This window comes from Lineus longissimus, chromosome 8 (assembly GCF_910592395.1).
Source record: "Lineus longissimus chromosome 8, tnLinLong1.2, whole genome shotgun sequence".
Taxonomy (NCBI): Eukaryota; Metazoa; Nemertea; class Pilidiophora; order Heteronemertea; family Lineidae; genus Lineus; species Lineus longissimus.
Window position 1 is genome coordinate 12,174,839 of NC_088315.1, and position 21,738 is coordinate 12,196,576.

At 41.3% G+C, this 21,738-nt stretch overlaps 1 protein-coding gene across 2 annotated transcripts in view; it reads right to left on the reverse strand.

The window, feature by feature from the left end:
• Positions 1-7,757: 7,757 nt before the first annotated feature.
• LOC135492342 (cyclic nucleotide-gated cation channel alpha-3-like) overlaps positions 7,758-21,738 on the reverse strand; it is a 112,593-nt gene continuing 98,612 nt past the window's right edge. For both annotated transcript variants that reach the window (XM_064778753.1, XM_064778751.1), the window contains 3 exons: positions 19,409-19,549; positions 15,528-15,745; positions 7,758-10,754 (listed from right to left, as the gene is read on the reverse strand). In XM_064778753.1, the coding sequence (XP_064634823.1) occupies positions 9,271-10,754; positions 15,528-15,745; positions 19,409-19,506 (1,800 nt within the window). In that variant the 5' untranslated portion in view covers positions 19,507-19,549 and the 3' untranslated portion in view covers positions 7,758-9,270. The remainder of the gene's footprint in view (positions 10,755-15,527; positions 15,746-19,408; positions 19,550-21,738) is intronic.

The following is a 21,738-nucleotide window of genomic DNA, read 5'->3' on the forward strand; positions in this document are numbered from 1 at the left end:
GATATTCTGAATTGACTGACGGTCTTGTCGTGCGCCATTAAATACTGTAGTGTCAAGTATGGGTCATGTACCAACCCCAACTATAGCTGGCCTCACTCAATGGTAATGCAAAGTAACATGAAAAATACTGCTATCTAGTCAATGGTGTGGCTTTAACTAGAGACACCAGTAACTTTGAAAATACTTTATTTTGAAATAATGTTAGATAAACTAGTATAAAACCTCAAATGTATCATTGTTGGTCTGTAAAGGGTTAACATTGTATCTAAATCAGATAGATTTATGATAAAATAAAACAATTCAGGTATAAGAATGAAGAAACCTAGCATCTTCATGATTTATGACAGGATATATTGAGCTATTTATAGGAACTACAAATACCCCGAGCCAACGGGCTACAAATACCCCGAGGGTACCTTGGTCAGAAAAGTGTCTCTGAAAAGTTAAATTTTAATAATTACATCAAATGCCGCATACAACATTCTCTTTACTCAATACTGATCACTTGAACCAAGTTTCAAGTACGTATATCAATGCTCTATAATTGTGGAAAATTCATACTGGCAAAAAGTTAAATCCCAACTTTTTTTGTGCATTTGTCTGATTTGTTTACTTCTTATAGCCAAAGCTCTTACATAACATTTTGCATAATCCCAAACTATTCATGGTGTGATACTTAAGAGCTACCTCCTTCATATCCATGCTTGCGTTTGCTAAATAATTCCAGGGTTACCGGAATATGAATCAAAAACATTGCCAGGGGCTACAAATACCCCGTTTTACCTTATATGGCTATCGTATGGAGGTCAGCGCATGTGCCCAAAAAATATATGAGCCCGCTCCTTGGTACCCAGTCGGGCTTATTTGGTGTGATTTTTGATCGTTTGTGGGATCTGGGTGGTGTCGAAAGTAGCGCTTCCTATTGGTCACAAAACCAATTAGTTGCCTCGCATGTGCAAGAGAGACCTTCCCTAGGTCTCTACCTACCCAAAAACGTGTAGGTTCTTGTATTTAATGTCAAAAATTTGGTCTCTGGATCAATCCAGTACCATGCGTCCCGCAGCAGGAGCACACTTGACGTCACACCCCGAGGTGTCCACCGCACTGGCTAGTGAGACCTTAACAACCACATATGGTCAAATTGAAAGTACAAGGACCGGAATCCACTGGGACATGATTTGAAACCACAGGTAGCCTACAGGAAGTTACCTAGAAACCGATTTAATACCCATGGAGGTATTTATTATGTCACTGGGGCCTCGCCAAGTCGTTGTGGCCAAATCTGCGTTTTTCACTAAAAGTCACGCTTTTCAAAGGATTGTGAGGAGTGCCTAGGCAGGACAAGCATCATGTATTGGAATGCCACTGGAACCCTCCCTCTTGATATATATATCAATCATGTGACATACCAATACCATTGTGCTTGTAATTGCCTCTAGATGTCATTTCTGTGGTAAAAAGTGGCGATATCACCTAGATGTTAAGGTCTCACCAGCCAGTGTGAACGAGGTCTGTTTTGTTCTCCCCAATAATATAACTTTTCAGACGCATGCCGTTTCCATGGCTATGAATGGGCCTGTCCTGTTCCAAATACTATTTACTTTAACGTCATGATACAGAGGATACTTTGGTGATTTTATGAGGCCATCTTCTGTGAGTTTGGGACCAAGCCATCGCACTCTGCTTGGCCTCATACGCGATGACAAGTCCAAGTCGCCGGGCGAGGTTTGTCCAAGTTCACTGAGGGAGAAGTATCTTGGTACGTGTTCTGGGCCATTGAGTGAAAAAATGCTGGGATGGGGTACACATTATGCAATGAACCTCCAAAGTGTATACATGTGGTTTAACGTATGGAGGTCAGCTCATGTGCCCAAAAAAATCTCCTCTGCATGGTATGACCCGCTCCTTTGCCCTAGTCGGGCAAATGTGGTGTGATTTTGACTGTTTGTGGGATCTGGGTGGTGTCGAAGGTGGCGCCCCCTATTGGTCACAAAACCAATTAGTTGCCTCGAATGTGCCACAGAGACCTTTCATAGGTCTATACCTACCCAAAAATGTGTAGGTTCTTGTATTCAATGTCAACAATTCGTCATTTGGGTTAAATCCGGGACATGCCATGCCTCCCGCGGCAGGGGCACATCTGACGTCACGCCCTGAGAGATCCATCGCACTGGCTAGTGAGACCATAGGAGGTTTGGATTGCTGTCCATATGATTACCAGAAGCAAAATCAAAGTTTCATCATCATATGCTAATGATAAAATGACATGTGTTAGCGGGTGACGTCATCGATATTCATGTTAATTGTCATTAACTAATCACGGAGCTTATATTTTTAAATGTGTCCAGGGGTTAACAAGAGTACCACCGGAAGTGGAGAGCGCATTGACCCCTTGAAATAGGAGTTGCATAACTATGATAGACTACCAGCAGGCCGCAGTGGCGCTACTGTATTCACCAACAGAGCACTGGATCTGGTGCATAGACATGATAGATATGAGCATCAGTTTATTTATATCACTATAAGTGGCCATTGCGACCTCGCGCGATGATTGTTTTGAAATCGAATGCCACCTCATCCACCCTGGAAAATCAATTCCCCAAATAGCCGAGCATCTTATCAGGCCATCCAGTTGGCCATGGGAAATAAAAATTAATTTGATAACGTTAGAAAAACTGCGTTGTTGGGTCCTCCAACGAAATATTGTTGCATTCAACTGGTGCTAGGTTCTTCAAGCATGATTCGCATCAAATAAAGAGAAACATGCACTGCTGGTTTGTACTATGGAAAGCGAACGAATTGTAAAATATGCATGGATGGATTTTGTGCGTGCACCACACAGTTACCCGCTGGTTAATTTACCTCGAAATTTACTAGTGCATATGATGACAGTTTTGTCCATGTTACCGGATAGGCACAGTTTACTTCAGAAAATTTACCAACGTCGCACACTTTGGATGTTTTTCTTGCGAGGCTGCCATTCTCTCAAGCCTCAAGGAGCACTATCCAGGACAGTTTGCTCGGTTAGTTGGAAGGCCTGATAAGATGCTTGGCAATCCGAGGGTTTTATTCTCCAGGGTGTCATCAGATAGTACCTCAATACACGCATGGTTTTGATACTAGCAAAGCGGCAAATGGTTTTGCACCTTTAAAACTCGAAACATTTCTGCGTGCTCCAGTAATCATCACAGGGTGTCATGTTCATCTCATGATTATGTATCTTATGAATTCACTTTTCTAATAAAGGCCACTTTGATACTGAAAATTGTATAGAGCTCATAGAGATTCCACGACGTCTGTTAATATTTGCAGCCCCAAATCTGATCACATCATGACGACCTGGCAAACAGTAGACAAAGATATACTGTAAAGTTTGCGATAAGCGGTCGTGGCGCGAAACCGGCAATATGGAAAATCAATAATAACACATGTTCAGGGCCGTTTACATTCCAGGTTAATACGCTATGAGGCACACTGTGACATGAACCTCTGGGCCTACAAGTTCAATGGAAACGAACGAGTAGTTCATAACAAGGCGCTCTTTATTCGAAAGAATGGGTATTACAGCTCTTCGTCGTCGAGAAAAGATCATTGTCCTCGTCATTATGGTCATCAAAGTGTACAATGTCCTGGTCTACGTTCATCAGCCTGAAGCAGGCCACATGCTCGCCAGGCGGTGTGAATTGCCTCAGCGGTTATCCGGGCCCAGGATTCGCCAATCAAACTTAACACTTCACCCCTTGTTATGGGAGGGGAATTCCCTCGCTCATCGTTATGCTCAATCTTCCACGCTTTCCACCTTTTGCGGAGATTACTTTTGAAAGATCTTATAATCGTCTTGTCCAGTGGTTGCACTAAAGGTGTGCACCTCCCCGGTATCATCTCAATGAAACCGGGGGCATCTTCAATTTCCTGACGGATTTATGCATTTCGGTGAGTGGGGAACATGTCCCATATCAAGAGAAATGGGAAGGCGTCACCTACAAAAGGAAGAAGGCATACGTTGACCCAAGAAAGAATAGTCTACCAACTCGCCCAGCCCGTTTCAGATCCGCTAACTTGTACATTTTCAGGAGCGTTTTCCCTCAAATTTTGAATTTCGTCGCCATCTGCGACGAGACCCTTAAAAATGACACTTGCTGTCATTTTTCTGTCATCGAACGTAATTCCAAGTGTTACGGTGCAACCTAATTTAGAATTGCCGCGAGAAGTTCGCACGTCAATTTGCTTCCTGCCCTTGACATCGTACGTGTACTGGGGTGCCATATCCCAAAGTGCAAAAGTTTCATCCATGTTCACGACTTGGTTGATTCCATTTTCCTCAACATTCTGAGCTACGTCATCCCTAAAATTCGCCACAAGTTGCCCAGCGTTTTCTGGTATTGTTTGCGAATCTTTGCATTGCTTCCTGAAGCTAAAGCCATTTCTTGCTAAAAATCCGCTCAGCCATCCTTTGCTTGCTCTGAACTCAACCAGTTGAGGCCTACTATCCCGGTACTCTTGCTGCCGCGCTGCTGGAAGCTCTGCCCACCATTGATTGAAAAACCGTTGTCCCTTCTCCATCAAGTCTTCACCGGAAACGGGTACTCACTGCTCCCGCCTAGTCTCTGTCCACTCTCGTACGTGTCTGTCCACCTCGGGCCAATACGCTGAAAGAATAAAGAGTACTAATTTTCCAAAAAAAACTGATGCTTCCGAATTCTAAATTTTACATAACCACACTCCTCTGTGAGAGACTAGTTTTGGCATTTTCATCGAAGGTAACACTCACCAATCCCTCTCTCTCTTTGTCTCTGCATGTGGCTCTGCCTTGTCGTGGCTACCCGATGTCTATCTCGGAGAACTTCCTCGTTAAGCCATCGGCGCATAGTTGTTGCAGGGATGTTGTGAGCTCTTGCAAACTCTGCCGCAGTCACGCCGCGAGGAACCCTGATGTTTTCATTTTGGTAATCATCGATTAGACGATTTTTTTCTTGAACTGAATATGACCTATGGCGGCGAGGATATTGTGCCGCGGCAAAAACTTCATCATCATCCTCAGGTTCAGGATCAGCATCACCAACAGCGTCACCTCCGTTTTCCATAGAAAAGGCCAATTGTGCCAGGAGGCAAAAAACACGGATTACTTTCTTCAGATTCATGGTACAGTACATGTACTTCACGAAGAGTCGCATGGCATACAGTAGGGCTTACATTTTTCCCTTTCAAATTACGTGACACTAACTTCATTACCTTATCGATTTTTATTTACAAAAGGTGAATAGCCAGTACCCCTAGTTTTACGCAATTGGCCTGGTTATTCCAGTGCATTCAAATACCGGCCCATAACATGAACATTCATAGATCTTCTGTATTGCCGGTTTCGCGCCACGACCGCTTATCGCAAACTTTACATGGGACCACCATAAAAAGTGAAAGTTGTTATCCTATCTAAATTGTCACCTGCCAATGATTTTTCCGGCTCGCATAATCGGCTTACTGGACTTTGCGCAATATTTCGCCAAAAAACTAATCTACGCAACGGTACCTAGGTGACTTTTCCTATTCATAATACACAGCCTGTCCGTCCTAGATCGTGGTTACATGGGGAGTAATCGTTGTAAAATTAGGCCAAACGCAAATACAGTTTACGCGGGTACCACTATGTTTACGATGCGAACAAGCCGTGTAAGTCATTATCCAGCATTTTTTCATTGAACATTTGCGGGTACAGCGTCACAGGGAGCAGCATTGAACGGTAAACAGGTTCACATCATATTCAGACAACGGCTTGTAACGGCCATACAGGAAACGATTCGTATCAAAAACCGACGATCACAACTATTCGCTTGCTGAGAGTATACATTACGCGCATACATTACATTCAGACATTTGAGCTTCCAATAATTTTGTTAATTTACGTGAGTACATTTTCAACCCCGAAAAGTGTGATGAAGTTATGCTTTTATTTAGTAAAAATCGGTAGGTATGTCCAACAAGACATGTGTCTCAGCTGCCTGGGTGGGTGTGGGTCATCACTCAAAAGTCGTTCTCTGCAATGCATGCAAGCACTGCGTGTGTGTTTGATTTGTGTACACAATGTACGTTACCCTCTCTACTTCAAATGAATGAACCTCATAAGGGTTTGATTAATAAATTGTTTGTCGTACCTTCTTCGATCGAAGGCTAGAGTACCGGGGTAAAACATAATGGTCGCTCCCCCATTTCGCTCGTTTCATTTCGTTGCGCAAAGTCCAGTAAGCCCGCATAATCACAGGTCACAGCAACAAAAACCGCCCGTTTGAAGGACGCTTTCGGTTAATAATTTGAAATAGGAGAAGGATTTTATAAACTATGTTTATGAAATTTTTTGCGATCTTATGAATGATTTTGTGTTGTACGCAATATTATATGCACAGTTTACACAAAACACCGGAACTAAATGGTCATAATCATAGCTAAATAAGCCACATTTATGAGTGCCTGGTTTACAAGGTTGTTTTCAGCCCTATGCTGGATGGCTGTGACTTTGAGAGGTGGGAGATGCTCAGAGAGGTTCCTGTTCCTTCCACAGGAAATAAGAAAAGTAAATAATAGATTACTTTTACACAGATTCGAATGCAGACAATCGATGCATGTATGATGATACGCCCGAAGCTTCGTGTTTCAGATTAAGCACTACTGTAGCCTACTAAATGTTATGTAGCAAGTGTGACCCACTTTCCTAAATATGTTATTATAGCCTAAGACTGAAGACCGGATGTGTATCAACTGTATTCATACACTTCACTAAGACGCTAATCTGGTGGTAGTGATTAAAGCTTTCATTGGCACCAAAAGGAATGCCCCAAATTATCGTGGCGTCGGCATAGATCCAACAACATTTAAAATCCAGAAGTATCAAGGTAGAGGGAAGGAGTGGGCGTTTGTGGTTTCTGAGTGTGAGGGGGTATAGTGGTGTGTGATGACTGTGCTTTAAGAGAGACTAGGCATGATGGCAGTTTCTCTTAAAGCACAGTCAACAGACATGTGGTTTCAGTATTAGGTCTTTCATTGTAGCAGTGCAAAAATGTAAGTAATTTTGGTTAGGTCATTTATTATGACCAAGTAGCTTCTAGAGTGACTCAACCACTCTCTTGATTACAGCGGCCGCCTCAGAGCCACCACACGGGGCCTAATGGTATTAGGCTAAGTAGCTTCGTGCGATTTGCACCATTCTGGGAAAACTCATTGAGGAAGTATGCTCATTAGCATAATCTATTCTTAGCTCCAGCTCGGGGTAATCTTGCGCAGTGGTTCTTCGGCCCAGATTCATTGTGGTGGAAAACGTCTCGTACAAAAAACGCCTGGCTTGCGCCAGACTAATAAGTGAAGAAGGTCTGGCTGCGCGAGACGACTGTGATAAAAATGATCATTGCAGAGACTCTGTGACGTTGGCATATACTTTTTACAATTAAAAGTGCTCTCAAAAGACGATAAGGAATGATTATTTATTAACATTTCCTGAACTATATACCTTCTAATTATTACTTCACATAAACAGGTTGGCGTTAGGTCGCGCGCTTTTCTTTCCTCGTGACAATATACAGCAAAATAGTTACAACCCCATAATCGCGCTATAAGTCCATAGTTATCACCCCACCGCGCTCAATAGTTTACAGCTACCCTGTGAATGCATCTTGCATCTTGAACGCTAGTGGGCTCAACCCAACACAAGCGACACAAGCACGCTCCACTTCTATGGGAGCTATATCTAAAATGACCTTTGGCTGTGAAAGTAGGCGCGAAAAATCCGCCCAACTATAATGAACATTCGAAATAAAGTCTCTCATTCACAACTGGACCGTCATTTTGGCATGGCCACCGATCGCTATTTTTTTGGCACGAAAAATTACCGTTTTTTTTAGGCGCGGGCTCCGACGTTTGTGGACCCTCAAAACCGACACTTTAGGCGCTCCGTCATTTTAGGTGCACAGCAAGCGTCTCTGTTACCTATCTCGTCAATAAACTTGTTGTTTGTGTAGTCAAGTGAGACCAGTCGCTTGGTGTCTATCATGCTTCAAGTGCAGTTGGTAGTTGCTTGGTGGTCGGGCGTTTGTCTTAATAAGTTTGCCGCTAGGGGTTTTATGCTTCGCATGTCAGCTGATTGTGGCTACTGCTCTTGCGCAATCGCGCCCAATTAGTGCCTCGCTAGCATTGTATTCTAGGAATTTATATTCAATTCATCACTGTAGCAACGATATCCAAGGTTGCATTTTCATTGGTTGTTATATTTTACCGATAAAATAAACCCGTCAATTCCAAGATACGTAATGCAACTCGATTCTATGATTTCCGACTGGCATTTCTACTGAATACAAATCATTAGAACTACTACGACCAAAGTTGGCAGGACGCTGGCTTAAGTGCGCATCTGTACTTCATCAAATGAGGGGAGATGTCTCAGGGGCATGTGTGCAGGGACGGAGGAACTAACATTAACCCCTGATGATTTCCATCCTCAGGATGAGTCAATCATTTGGAAGTCTCATCCTGATATTAAGGTTTCTGATACTCCTACCTTGTATACAAAATATTTGAAATATCGAGAGGCGGAGCGTATTGAAAACCACTGGTGTAAGGGTGTGAACGTCTCGGTTGTAGGGCTTAAAGTTGGGCTTAAAGTTATGTTTAGCACTAACATGACAAACGCTTTCAATGGTTGGCGGTCTTGGAATATTGTTTGTAAGAAATAAAGCAAAGAGCAAGCCAACCTAACGTAACTAGAAACTCTTCAAAATCTGGTGCAGACCATATTGTATCACGTGTTTTCTAGTGACGTTCTGGACACCACGGCACTATTGACCTGCAACACTTTGCCATTGTAGTCTTCCAGTAGGTCAAAGTCGAGATGGCTCCCAACTGATACAACATCACGTCGTCTGTAAAGTGATATTAAACAATGCTCCACCATTCTACAACCGTTTGCAAATAAGTGATAAAATGATACAATAAGAAATATGTCTGTAGTGGATGCAATCTCAGCGTTAATTTTTTCCTCATTTTTAATGACCATTTTCTACGGAACCTCGCACACGATGCATGCCCCCTCCTCAAGGGCTTCCTAACTTTGGTGGACACTCCTAAAAATTACTTAGAATAGACATTGAAAAAAAATCCCGATTTAGACATGTTGACAAGTAAACATGAGCGAGAACGTGTATCAGCTTGACCGAAAACTTCAATTTGGCACTTCCATTTAAGCAGACGACACTGTATCATATCCTCAATAATCACCTTTGAATCAAGGATTCATAAAGTATTCGTCAGTCGCATTCTGATACTTTTCTTCACCGTCACAGATGGTGGCGCTTGCATCGAAACAGGAAGCGTTTGTCTTAGAAACGTGACATCACTTCCAATATACTTTTTTGCTTGCATTTCGCAGACTATCTTGTGTAACTTGAGTTGTAATTCCTCCATTTCTTTGATAATCCGTTTGACTTCATCTGGGAGGTTTCCAGCCTCCAAAGCCAGTGGTTTATTTTCGTCCAGCCACGACGTCTGCGTCCCACGTTCAGGCAACCGGGACGTAATTTCCGCTTCCTCTAGCGTCTTTTCGTCAACCAGTTTTTGATCGATCAGCAGCTGCTTACCTCGCATTATCAGGCGTTCCTTTGCATCTGGATAATCTGACAATGTGGACCAAAGGGCCTCTTTGGCCAAGCAAAATAGATCTGAATAGCCTTCACTCCGCACGTTTGCAGTTCGTCTATTACCCGTTTTATTTCCTGGTATATCTAGAATACTAATCTCTCCAAAAACGGAGCCTTCAGTCAACGTTGCAAGTTTATGTTCCCCGTCATCACTGACCACACTAAGGCACCCACGTTTTACTATGTACATCTCCCGACCCACATCCCCCTTACGACAGACGTAATCACCAGGACTAAACACCTGCAGTTTTAACCGAAGAACAAGTTCTTGCAGCAGACCGGGTTCGCATCCCCGGAGAATTCTGACCCTCCGTAAGGTGTCCAAGTGAACGTTCATTAGAATCTCAGCTTTTAATTTATCAGGTAACAAAGCCAAAATCACTTCTTCGTCCATCGATTGCCGATTCAACCAGAGGTACTCAAACCACTGGAAAACCCGTTTTTGAATATATTTGCTAACCTTCCTGAATTCCATGTAGCGCTTAATTGCATCCACCTTCCCCTGGAACTCAGTCCTGGCGATGTTAAGATTCCCAATCATGTTGCCAACGCTGCCCACGATGGTTGCAAAGATGAGAACACCGGCCAGAAAACTCGTTATCACAAATAAATACTCCAAATCCGTTTGTGGAGTGGCAATCTCGCCAATTGTGGTCAAGGTCAAGGTTGACCAGTAGAGACAGTAGACATATTGCAGTCCTACAGATTCATAACGAGGGTCAGAAGTATTCGGAAATACCCACGTGTCTGCCCCAGTCCCGATGTACGTGCTCAGTGCAAAGTAGAGACACGCAAACCAATGCATAATAACGAAGATGTAAAAGATGAGATGGGTGATACGAAAAGCATTTGGAAAGTTTGTACGGGTCTCTGTCCTGTCTAAAGCCTCCCTCAGCCTTGGGAACTTCAACAGTCTGTTCAGTCGTACAATAGGGTTGTAATGAGAGGTCCCTTGTATGATTGCGGCCACCACATCGGCGGGGATGATGCACAAGATATCCAACTTGAATAAGTACGTCTTTGCATAAAATGCCATGAGTTTCTTCCTGTCTCGCACCAGCTGGCCCTGTTCGAGGTAACCTGAAACACAGTAAGATTATTCGTTAGGAGATGAGGACAAACACGCTACGTTTGAAACCTGTATAGCAGCTAAAAAAAAGTCCACACATTGGTCAACATTTGACTTATTACATCGCAAGTTATCGCATTTATTGTCGAATTTGAAATAATTTCATATAACACAATGTATCAGTGATCAATCAATATTGAAGTCACCTCCATAAGTTAATGTCATTCCGGGTTGTCGGGCTCAAACTTCTGTGGTAATTTCATCAACATTTGGATTTCGTCTGATCTTATAATGGGAACTATGAGGATTTTCGCATTCAAGTAACCGCAGTTACTAGTCTTTCTGTATTGTTGTACAATTAAGAAGTGCACTGATTTTTACATTTGCAACGCTGTACCGTTAAGTTCCGGAAGAATGTTGATGAAATGGTCCATTCGTTTCTCTTGAAACGCACCAGGTGTCGTGTACACATGATATTATTTCTTTTGCCTTTGCCTTGGTCCTCCCCTCTATCTAGCATCTCAAGTAGATCACTTGCTGTGCATTGCGTGGTGATCAGGGGTCTGAGGTCAGTGAGCGTTGGCCGGGGTGGACCCCGGGGATGGGTTGCTAGGCATCTTTCCTACCGGTAATGAATTCCCGTCCCCAATACTTAACAGTACAGTGGAGATCACACACGAAGCAGGTGACACTGTGGATATCATCAGTAAATATTTGGGTCCAGAATTTCTCCAGCTTTGGTTTGCCATATTCATACTACTTCGTCCACACAGGTCATGTTTACATCGCAGGGTGCACTTCCGAATGCAATGAACACTCATAAACCTGACCAATAGCCGATGCAGGTGCACTTGCAGTCATACCAGACGACAATTTACCCGGGATTACACGTCACTCGAGTCAATTTATTGGCGTCACTTTAGAACTTATTATTGTCAGGATTGCTAGAACTGTGGAAGGAATATCCACCCCCTTGCCTAATAGAAATCTACGTGGAAATTAAGCAAGATCGATTTTGAGTATTTTGTATCGACATCACCCACGTGGTTGAGGCGTTTCCAATCTGAAAATAACCCTCGGCATTGCAATAATCATAATATCAGGATTCCCCCACTGTTGGCTTTCGACATCGGCGTGACTGGATCTCTTTAAGCAAACTTCTGTACGAAGGCTGTTTGTATGTATGTTTTCGCTTTGCCTTTAGTTATTTTGCAACTGTTTTATCTGAGTTACCTAAGTCTAAAAAATGCTACCCACTCTGCTATTTCGCTAGTCAACACAGGGTTGAGTTCATGTCGCATTTACATAGGTGATTTATCAGAAGATAAGACTGAGTTCTTTTCTCGGGTTTAGATTACTGCCCTAGTAACAACAATTGCGGCTCTCTCTGAGATCTAAGATTTGAGTTTAGAGTGTGAGTTTTGATCCTTTCAGATTTGAGTCTACACTGCAAACGTGACTGGACCATCTATACTCTGCAAGTTTTGCATGGTATACACCGAATTTGTCACGTGAAGTAATTCATAATGACTTTCTAGGTTTGATGGGAGTCCACCGCCGGAGGGTCTCATGTGGACTGTGCCAGAATTAAGTTAATAGTGTCCACTTTCTGTATCAATATTTGTAAAATTTGTCACAGCACTGCACTTCCACACCATGCACCATTTAATGTACTGACTGTACTTAGTCTCGGAACCCAGCTAACGAAACCAAGCCAAATTAGAGAAGGAAAATAAGAACGCTTCAATTTCCAAGGCTTACTTAAAGAAATCCAAGCACAAGCCAACATAACATGCACTGCAAATCATATGCCAGACAACTACAAGTCGAAAGATAAAAAATAATCATGATTTTACTTTAAATAATTGGTCCAAAAATGATGTCATATCACTCTGTGGCTAATGCTAAGAATTCCCGAAGAAAGCTATTGTGAAAATTTTATTTCCGCTTTGTTATATTGAAAATTTCAAAATTTGGACGAAATTTTAATGCTATCAGGCTGGGCTCTCACAGACTAATCACATTGACTCCAGCTGATTATGAGACAAGACCACCAATGAATATTCATAGGTTGGAGGATTGATAGGTCTGGATCCTCCAATCAATTAGACGCGAGTATGTTTTTAACTGTCAAGTGCATATTTGGAGAGGTATTGAAAATATATTTGGTGTGGCAAGCCTACTGATATAAAGAAATTATTTGATGAAAAAATTAATTTTGACTTTTGGTAATTTGGCAATAGGGGGGGTGTTTTGAGATTTAACTGCCAGTTGGCTGAAAAACGTCTATCCTTTTTGTCGATTATCAAGAAATTTCCGTGGTCAACTACCAGTTTACATTTCACCATTTACTTGCCCGACTGTCCGGAATATCATATCAAAATTTCAGATTCACAACCCCACGCAGTATTTGATGCAACGCGGTCAAACATTGACAATTTTGCTGCTAAAACTTAATGGTGGTCTTGTCTCTTATCCGGGGGGCCATAGGGGGAGTCCATCATTTGAAAAATTAGAGAAAGAGGTGCCAGTTGATATTTACGATAACTCATGATATTTTCAAAATGAAAAGGACTTTTTATGTAATTTATTTGCAGGATCACTTAAAATTGATCATAAAATACTGTGACAGCAGTTTGCAATCAATTATTTGAAGAAGGAGTCAGTTCGGTTTTTTATGACATTTTCAAATTGTAATAATATATACATGTATATTCATAATACTTTGTACACATTACATCACATCACCATTTTAAAGTTATTTTAATAACTTTAGCTTAAAAGTTAAGCCTAATGTCAGGCAGTCAAGCAAAGAATAGACCAGAATGTTGCATAGAAAAGGAAAAACCCTTTCCTTATGGGGTGTTCCAATACTTTTGCACGCTACTGTATATACATGTATATGCTACTTTCATCCGGGCAAAAAATTGATATTTGTTTCGTTCATGAGATAATAAGCTCTTTTGTTTTACGAGATTATCAAATGACAAAAAAAAATCGTTTCCGGACAACACCATCGTAACCGCTCGGCGGAGAGCACAGCCACTTTCAGGGATGAAGGTGATATGTTGTAGTTGTGCATTTGGGTCTGATTATTTCTGTTACGTAACTAATTTGCATAATAATGAGCTTTAATGGTTTTCGACTTGTTAGATCCCAACTCGGTTATCATTAATGATATTGTCATTCAATTTTTAGGGAAGATGGATCAAACGATTTGAAACAACTTTAAGTCCAGGCAAAAGTTTGATATTTTGCTTTGTTCAAGAGATAATGAGCACTTTTGTTTTAGGTAGTTATTAAATGACAAACATTTGTTTCTGGACAACTCCTCCGTAGCCGCTTGGCGGAGAGCACGGCATTTTTCAGGGATGATATGTGATGTTGAAGCCGCGCATGTGGGGTCTGACTTTGTTCAGTTACGAATACTAGATAATTTGCATGAGAAAACACTCCGGGGAAGCCTCCGAGTTTGCTCCGCGGACGCCGGACACCTGCACCTCCAGTCTGTATTTTCCTTTGTTTCTGGGCAATACCAGCCTTTGGAATAAGCTCCTTTTATTTAAATTTCGTCCTCGAGCCCGTCAGCCTGGATGCAGCATCCGCATTCTTTCTGCTCAAGGGTTATGTTAATAAGTTCCCTTGGAATTGACTTGATGGACAGAAAGAGCGTTTCTTGACAAAGATGAGTCTGACCATGGTTCAGTGGAACCAATCACCTAGATTCGTTCAGAGCAAAGAGTTTTGGCGAATCAAAATTAGTGAAAAAATAAACCTAGTTAGGTTTAAACATCATTACACCATTACACATTGGTAAGATTGATGTAATTCATCCAGTATGATCCATGTCATCTCTTATCTTGTTGGTGAACATTTGACACTTTTCGATCAGTTGAGTAAGGGCTTCAGAAATCTCTATTTCACCGATCCTTGCAAACAATGCAGAATCGCGTAGTTCCGTATGTATTCAGGCAGTTTATAATTTTTTTCAGTTTATTTTGGGGTTTTCTGCCCCAAATTCTCTTTACCCTCAACGTGTGACCCCAACCACACCTTTCTCTAATCTAGTCATTGTTATGAACAATCCAGTAACAGGTCACTTCTCCTTCAGATGACTTCAAAAGGTTACAGACTGGTGCTTGCAAGACTGCCATTTTTGGATTCAGCAGAAAATTCTGCTTCAAGATCCCGCAACCCAAAACATAAATATGCGTGCAGTCCACCGCCCTAGTCACGCACTGATACCAGGCCAAAAAATGCGAAAGCCACTATCAGGCATCTTCTTCGGACCGAGTACCACCGACCAACACTCAACGCACTCGTACAACGTATACACATTCAAAATTCTCTCGGATGAGACGAACAACCGTGGTCCCTTGTACCTGAGTGTCTATGCAAGGGCAACTAAAATACCCCACACACATTGGTGGACAGTAGCCTATAGTGGACTCCATAGCTCCGGCAAAATTTCAAAAGGGTCACGACGCCGGTAATGATACATGTATGACTGAGATATGATATGGCACCATTCGCATAAATCCAGGCGTGCGCTAACCGCATGAGAAACTAGTTTGTATCATTCGGATTCAGGGGACCACATCCATCAGTCTTGTCCCCCTGCAAGTAGACTCTCTATCGATTAGATTGCCTCTTTTATTTATATACTTATCTTACACTACGACAGATTACATTCCGGCAAGGTCTTGTCGGAGCTGTTTACAAACCGAAGAAAATATACTATGGTTACCTCTGAATCAGGGAATATCCAGGTCAGGGCTACATACCGGTGCGAAAGCGGACAATCATGTCTGCGATGTAGATGCCGTCAAACATGTAGTCGAATGTAAACCACATAGGAGTGTAGTCCCTCTGTACGGATTGGAACACGGCCCGAGTGATGATGGTCAGCATGTTATACACTACCGCGATTGAGATGACGATCAACCAGCGGTAGTAGATGTTACCATACGGGTTGACGATCCACCCAAAAATACATGGACAACTGAAAGTTAGACAGGGAAAGTGTTTAGAATGTTGTCAGCAGTGCGTTTTTCTAGTGACCGGATCGCCGTTTTTTTACTTTATATATCGGCCAGATTATTACCCAATTACAGCTGAAAGGATTATGCGATTCAGCAGGATGGAGATTCCTCCTATCCAAGCAATGGAATTCAACGACATACCATGGACATTACATGCATTTGCCTTTGCTGGTTTAGGCCAAGGACCCCACATGAAACGACTTTTATTGCGTTGATGTTATCATGATTGCCCCTAGGATGATTCATTCAATTTGTGTATCTCGGTGATTTTTCCTGCCATCTGAAGAAAAAGGAAACAACATTCTGCTGCGATGCCACGTGGAAAATGAATAAGTTTTTAAATTTCCAAATTGACTTAAAATAAAGTTTTAAGAGTAATCTAGAAAAGAAAGATTGACCGTTTTTACAAACCGTTTTCTATCGATTTATGCCAGCGAGCTGTTCCGACCTGGAGCCTCGCGCCAAATATTAGATTTGGCCTGCGATGCGAATACTTGAGACCAATATTTTTGCCTTATTGATGCGGTATTGACACCTATTTTCTCAGCCATATGACCTTCCTCGGCGTCGCTCAGGCAACGAAAACTTCTTTTTGTTTTGTTTTTAGTTTTATAAATGGATCATATTCTTGCAAAATTGGGCGAAAAAACTGAAACGATCCCTCGTCGTCAATTTTGAAAGAGTAGAACGCGCAATGATATTGTGCGCATGCGTATCCAACCTTAGACACGTCCCATTATGTCAATTGTTGGCCGTCGATTGTTCCCATTGTTGAAAGGTGGCTGGGGAATCAACTGCAGCAGAGTCAGTAGATCGACATCTTGACTTTCATGCGTTTGCGTCACCACTATCGAGCTCCAACAACTCATACGGATTCCATCGATTTTCCTGTTTTCTCTGCACGCTATCAGCGCGTCCCCCAATCACAGCACTGATATAAAAACTTTTAAAGAGGGCAAAGGTCAACGCCGATTGCAGGTGTTCAACATCGTCGCCTGTTTTGGCAACGGTCCAACTAATCCGAGTGTTAATGCATTTTTAGAATCCGCTTAATGGGCGCAGGTTGTGGGCAGAAATTCGTTCTCCTGGGATAGCCAAGTAAAAAACTATCTTTAACTCCACAAATGCTAAAAGTACTTTTCATCTACCTGTTTCCCCTGCGCCATGGCAAAACATGAATTATCTCAATTTTAAATCGTATTGTCGTGGATATTTCAAATCGTATTGTCGGATACTACTCTCTAAATGTAAAATAGTGAACCCAGAGTGTAGTTAGGGACCACTCTTGCAAAAGAGTGAAATTCCACTCTTTTTGGAGTGAATTCCACTCTTTTTGAAGTGTAACTCACTCCGGCAGAGAGTGAATTTTCACTCTGGCCAGAGTGAATTTCACTCCAAAAAGAGTGGAATTTCACTATTTTGCAAGAGTGGTCCCAAACTACACTCTGCAGTTGCCGAGATCGTTCCGTAAGATATCTTCTTATTGGTCCAAAATGGAGGCGACTTGCCTTGGCCAAAAACAGCTTCTGAGGCGGAAAATATCAAGAGTTTGGGTGAGTGACTTAGCGATCTCAAAACATTGCTGGTCAAGATGGTAGATCGAGTGAGACTTGGCAACGATGATCACCATTGACGACGCTTGGAGAATGTGCCCGACCGTCGGTAACTCCATGACGTCCTTCTTAAATTTTACATGGTATGACGTCATTCTTGCCTACACGGCAGACGTTTGTTTTTGGCGCCAAGATGTTTGTCCATTGAATGGCCGATTTAAAAGCCCAACGTTTTTCATGTGGCAATATTTATGCACAGAAATTTGGTCAGTTTTGATTCATCTCGCTAGTGTCTCACAAGTAAACTGCAATTCGAACGATTTTAAATTCTACACATGTATACTAACACTTTAACGGAGTCTCTGATGGTTTCGTTGTCATCTAATGGGATATTCATAACATTTTTTTTTGACCGACGACAACGAGATTTTTAGCTGGTTTAAAATTGTGTTCGTGGTAAAGAAACGAAAAATTGTATGAAAAACTGCAATGTCTTAACTCGTCTTCACAATTATGTGTTTTTGAAGCCCAGTGTTTTTTAAGATTAGGAAATGCCTCATTTCTGATTAATGAGCTTGTTTCGGAAAGCGCAAAGTGGTGTGAGGCATACCGTATCAACATTGTTAGAAACGTTTGGCTTAAACATATTTTATGATATGTACATTAATTTTGAGTCATCTTATAAGATATAATTATAATATATGGGCCTGTCACAAGTTTGCCATACTTTAGAACTTAAATGTGGTCTTTTTATAACAAATTACAAACCGATCAGTGAGTGCACGCTGCTTCATTGCGGCTTCATTGTTGTTTTATTTTTTGCAATAAGCAACTTACGAACATTTACTGAGACAGTTGCCTAAATTGTTAGCTCATTCACATTGATGTATTTTAACAATAATTATTATTGTAGGTATATTTGTTAGCCGATAGAATATAGGTATGCTGCATGTGTATGGCAAGCCGTTCGTCCAATAATTAATAAAACCTAGTTTACTTGAAAAGAACCTGGTTTTCTTCTTGAAAAACCTGGTTTCATGGAAGAAAACCATGTTTTTTTTAATGAAACTAAGTTTTTAAAGAGGAAAACATGGTTTTCTTCCCGAAAAGTGTGTTTTCAACAAGAAAACTAGGTTTTCTTCCAGAAAACTTGTTTTTTTAAGAATAACTTATTCTTTTTAGATAAAGTGTAGGTTCCATGATTTCTCTTCAAAACCAAGTTTCGAAAAAAGAAAAAAAACATGTTTTCATCCAGCCATTTGACTAATAATTAAAACAACCTAGTTTTTTTTCATAAAAACCTGGTTTTCTTTTAAAATAACCTAGTTTCGTTGAAGAAAACCTGGGTTTTTTTCCATGAAACTCGTTTTTTTAAGAAGAAAACCTAGCTTCGAAAGAAGAAAACCTGGTTTCGAAACAACCTAGTATTTTTACCTCAGCACTCGCGTGGCTCCTTTGGGGCGAGATTGCTAACCCGGGTAAGCAAAGTCCAACCTTTCCCCTGCCATGCTTGGGCCAGTCCGGGACGAAGTGAAAAGACTAGGTTTTGAAAATAACCTGGTCTTTTTCATTAAAAACTTGGTTTTGAAAAAGAAATGTATATAACCTTGTTTTATTCCACAAAACATAGTTTTTCTTCCATGAAACTAGGTTTTCTTGGAAGAAGCATAGGTTGATTTTAAAAACCAAGTTCTCTTGTTAAAAAAACAGCTTTTTTTAAAGAAAACTAGGTTTTTTTAATCAACTTATGCTTCTTGCAAGAAAACCTAGTTTCATGGAAGAAAACATGGTTTTCTTCCATGAAACTAAGTTTTTTAAGATGAAAACCAGTTTTTTTTCAATAAAACCTGGTTTTCTTAATTATTAGACAGACGGCTTGCCATACATGTGCAGGGTATATTTTCATCGAATTACGGTCGTTCTATTATTGTTTTGCACCTCAGCTCAGTTTCTAGCTGAATTAAAATGGGCTTCATCATGGCTTCCAGTTAATTGCCAGAGTGAGCAGCTGTGGATGAAAGAAAATGCCATGATCTGACTCTTTATTTGAAAGACCCCGGCCATACGCACCTTTTAAGGTTATTCCAAGTTTTCTCGAGCTTGGTGGGTTGTGCCAGTTGGTTGATCTCCACGACATGGCTTGAGGCTCCGTTTGACTTCGGCTTCATTTTCGCCTACCCGTACATGACTGCTTTCTCCAACCCACGGCGGCTGTAAGATAAAAAGAAAAACACCTGTGAGTAGTCTATTCAAGGATATGATGAGCAAGGACTCTGTTATGCTTTGACTGTTATCAATCGAAGCAACTGACTGGATTATTAATGAACGCTATATTTTCATTGACAAGTCTTTTAAGTTTTTACTACAAAATCGTACGTCAGTAATAATTGGGATGAAAGGGTCATAGGAATTACATTGTTATTACCTCAGGCGAAACATGCACCAAGTATATATAACGAGATGACAGTCATAGGTATTCCTAAACTGAAAGGGCCAGGTTAATCAAAACTTCGTTAATAAAATAGTCTGATAGTATGATGGTTGATAAACAAGCTTCAAACACCAAGAAACTGAGGTGGTTGATATTTTTATTCATTTATCTTCGGTTGGTTTTTTTAGACATTGGCAGTCAGGCAACGAGTACGGTGCCAGAAAGGCCCGGTTGCCATGACTCCGGCCATCTATCTTATCGTCGGAATACGTGTGCAATTAATGCCACATCATAATACTCTCAGCTGATCCTCTTAGCAGAAATGATGCAATGATGAGCACTCCATGCCAATGATATCCTAGATTATGCATGTACGTCGTCAGGGGAACGCTGAGCACTGTGAAACTCAATGTCCGTTAAATTAATCGGTCCCTACACAGAGGTTAGGGGTATGGGACTATACATCCAACGAAAATGAGTTATTTTCAGTCAAAGTTGTTGTTTGTTCACGGAAACAAAAAAAAATGAAGTTTTATTCCCTTCGAACAGCGAAGAGCTTCAGAAATGGGACCTTACATCCTGGAATGGAGCCATACATCCCGGAATGGGACCATACAATGTAAATCCAAGCAATGACGGAAGAAAAATCATTCATGCGGTTTTTTGGCTTGCGTTTGTCCTTCATACTCGTATAACGGGACGATATTCGCAAAACTGCCTCCATCAAGCAAAGAACGTCTGATTTAGTTACATGATGATACCAATAATGTAGCATAACATGTGTAACGGAGAAATCGGGAATCTCAATAGTATTGGCGGCCTCCAAAATTTATATCGAGTGCGTTCCAGTGTGACGAACAGCGAAATTAAGTCATAACTGTGTACATGCGCGTCTGGGTGGAAAAGTGCACATATCAATTCCGACGGGGTATGGCCCATTGGAAAATAGCCGACTCGCATTGAAATACCCTTTCGTAACAGAATAATGTGATCAGTGGACAAAGTCTGGGAGATAAAGCATGCTCGTTTGTACACTGTGGTCATGTAATGCTGTTTAATGATGATTTTAGATGCCTCTTCAATCTCGTGACTCGTTGGCCTAGGCGGTAACGCTGCCAGCAGTTGTTCTTTGGATCGATCTTGAATGGTTGCATAATCATGGGTTCGAGTCCAACCTCGGCCACACTGTATTTTCATCTTAAAATGTAATGTAATATTACCCTCCCCCAAAACTTTGTCATTGTATACTCCTTAATTCTCTGGTTCCAAACTTCACCCGTGCCTATTCTTGTCATTTTTTTAGGGAGCTATTTGATAGGGCCATCAAAATAAAAACACATATTATAGGCATTTTGAGAATAGTTCGATTACCATAAATGTCCGAAAAGCTCTTCTTATTATAGCTTGAACAAAATTCTCTCAAATATTCATTGGTAAAGCCATGCTAAAGCGCCTGTGTTGCCAATGCATGTCTTATCATATTGACATGTATATCCTATACCAGCCAAAAGGGTTAGCGTTATTTTCGATGAAGAGGCCCGAGTAATTTCTTTTCGACTTCAAATTAATCCAACGTACTCTTTTATATTAAAGCAAATAAACTAAAACAGCTGAAGTAAAATGATATGTTGAAAAAATATTTAACAAGTATACCGCAAAGCGGCCGCAATGTACGCTCGTCGCTCCGCAATCCAGAACTAACCACGAGATGGCAAATAGATTGGTAATTTATGGTTACATGGTGTAGGTTTAAAACATTACATGTACTATCACTAGAGAATGTGGCTTGAACATCATACATTATGTCGCTGCATTGATAAGACATGGTGTTATATTTTCATGATGGACGTCCACCACAAGGGCAGCTAGATGGCCATCTCGGATTTCAGATCAGACCCAAAATAATATGATAAAGCACCTTGTTACAAGCTCTGGTTATGGGTAACAAGGAATAAATAACGACGGGCGT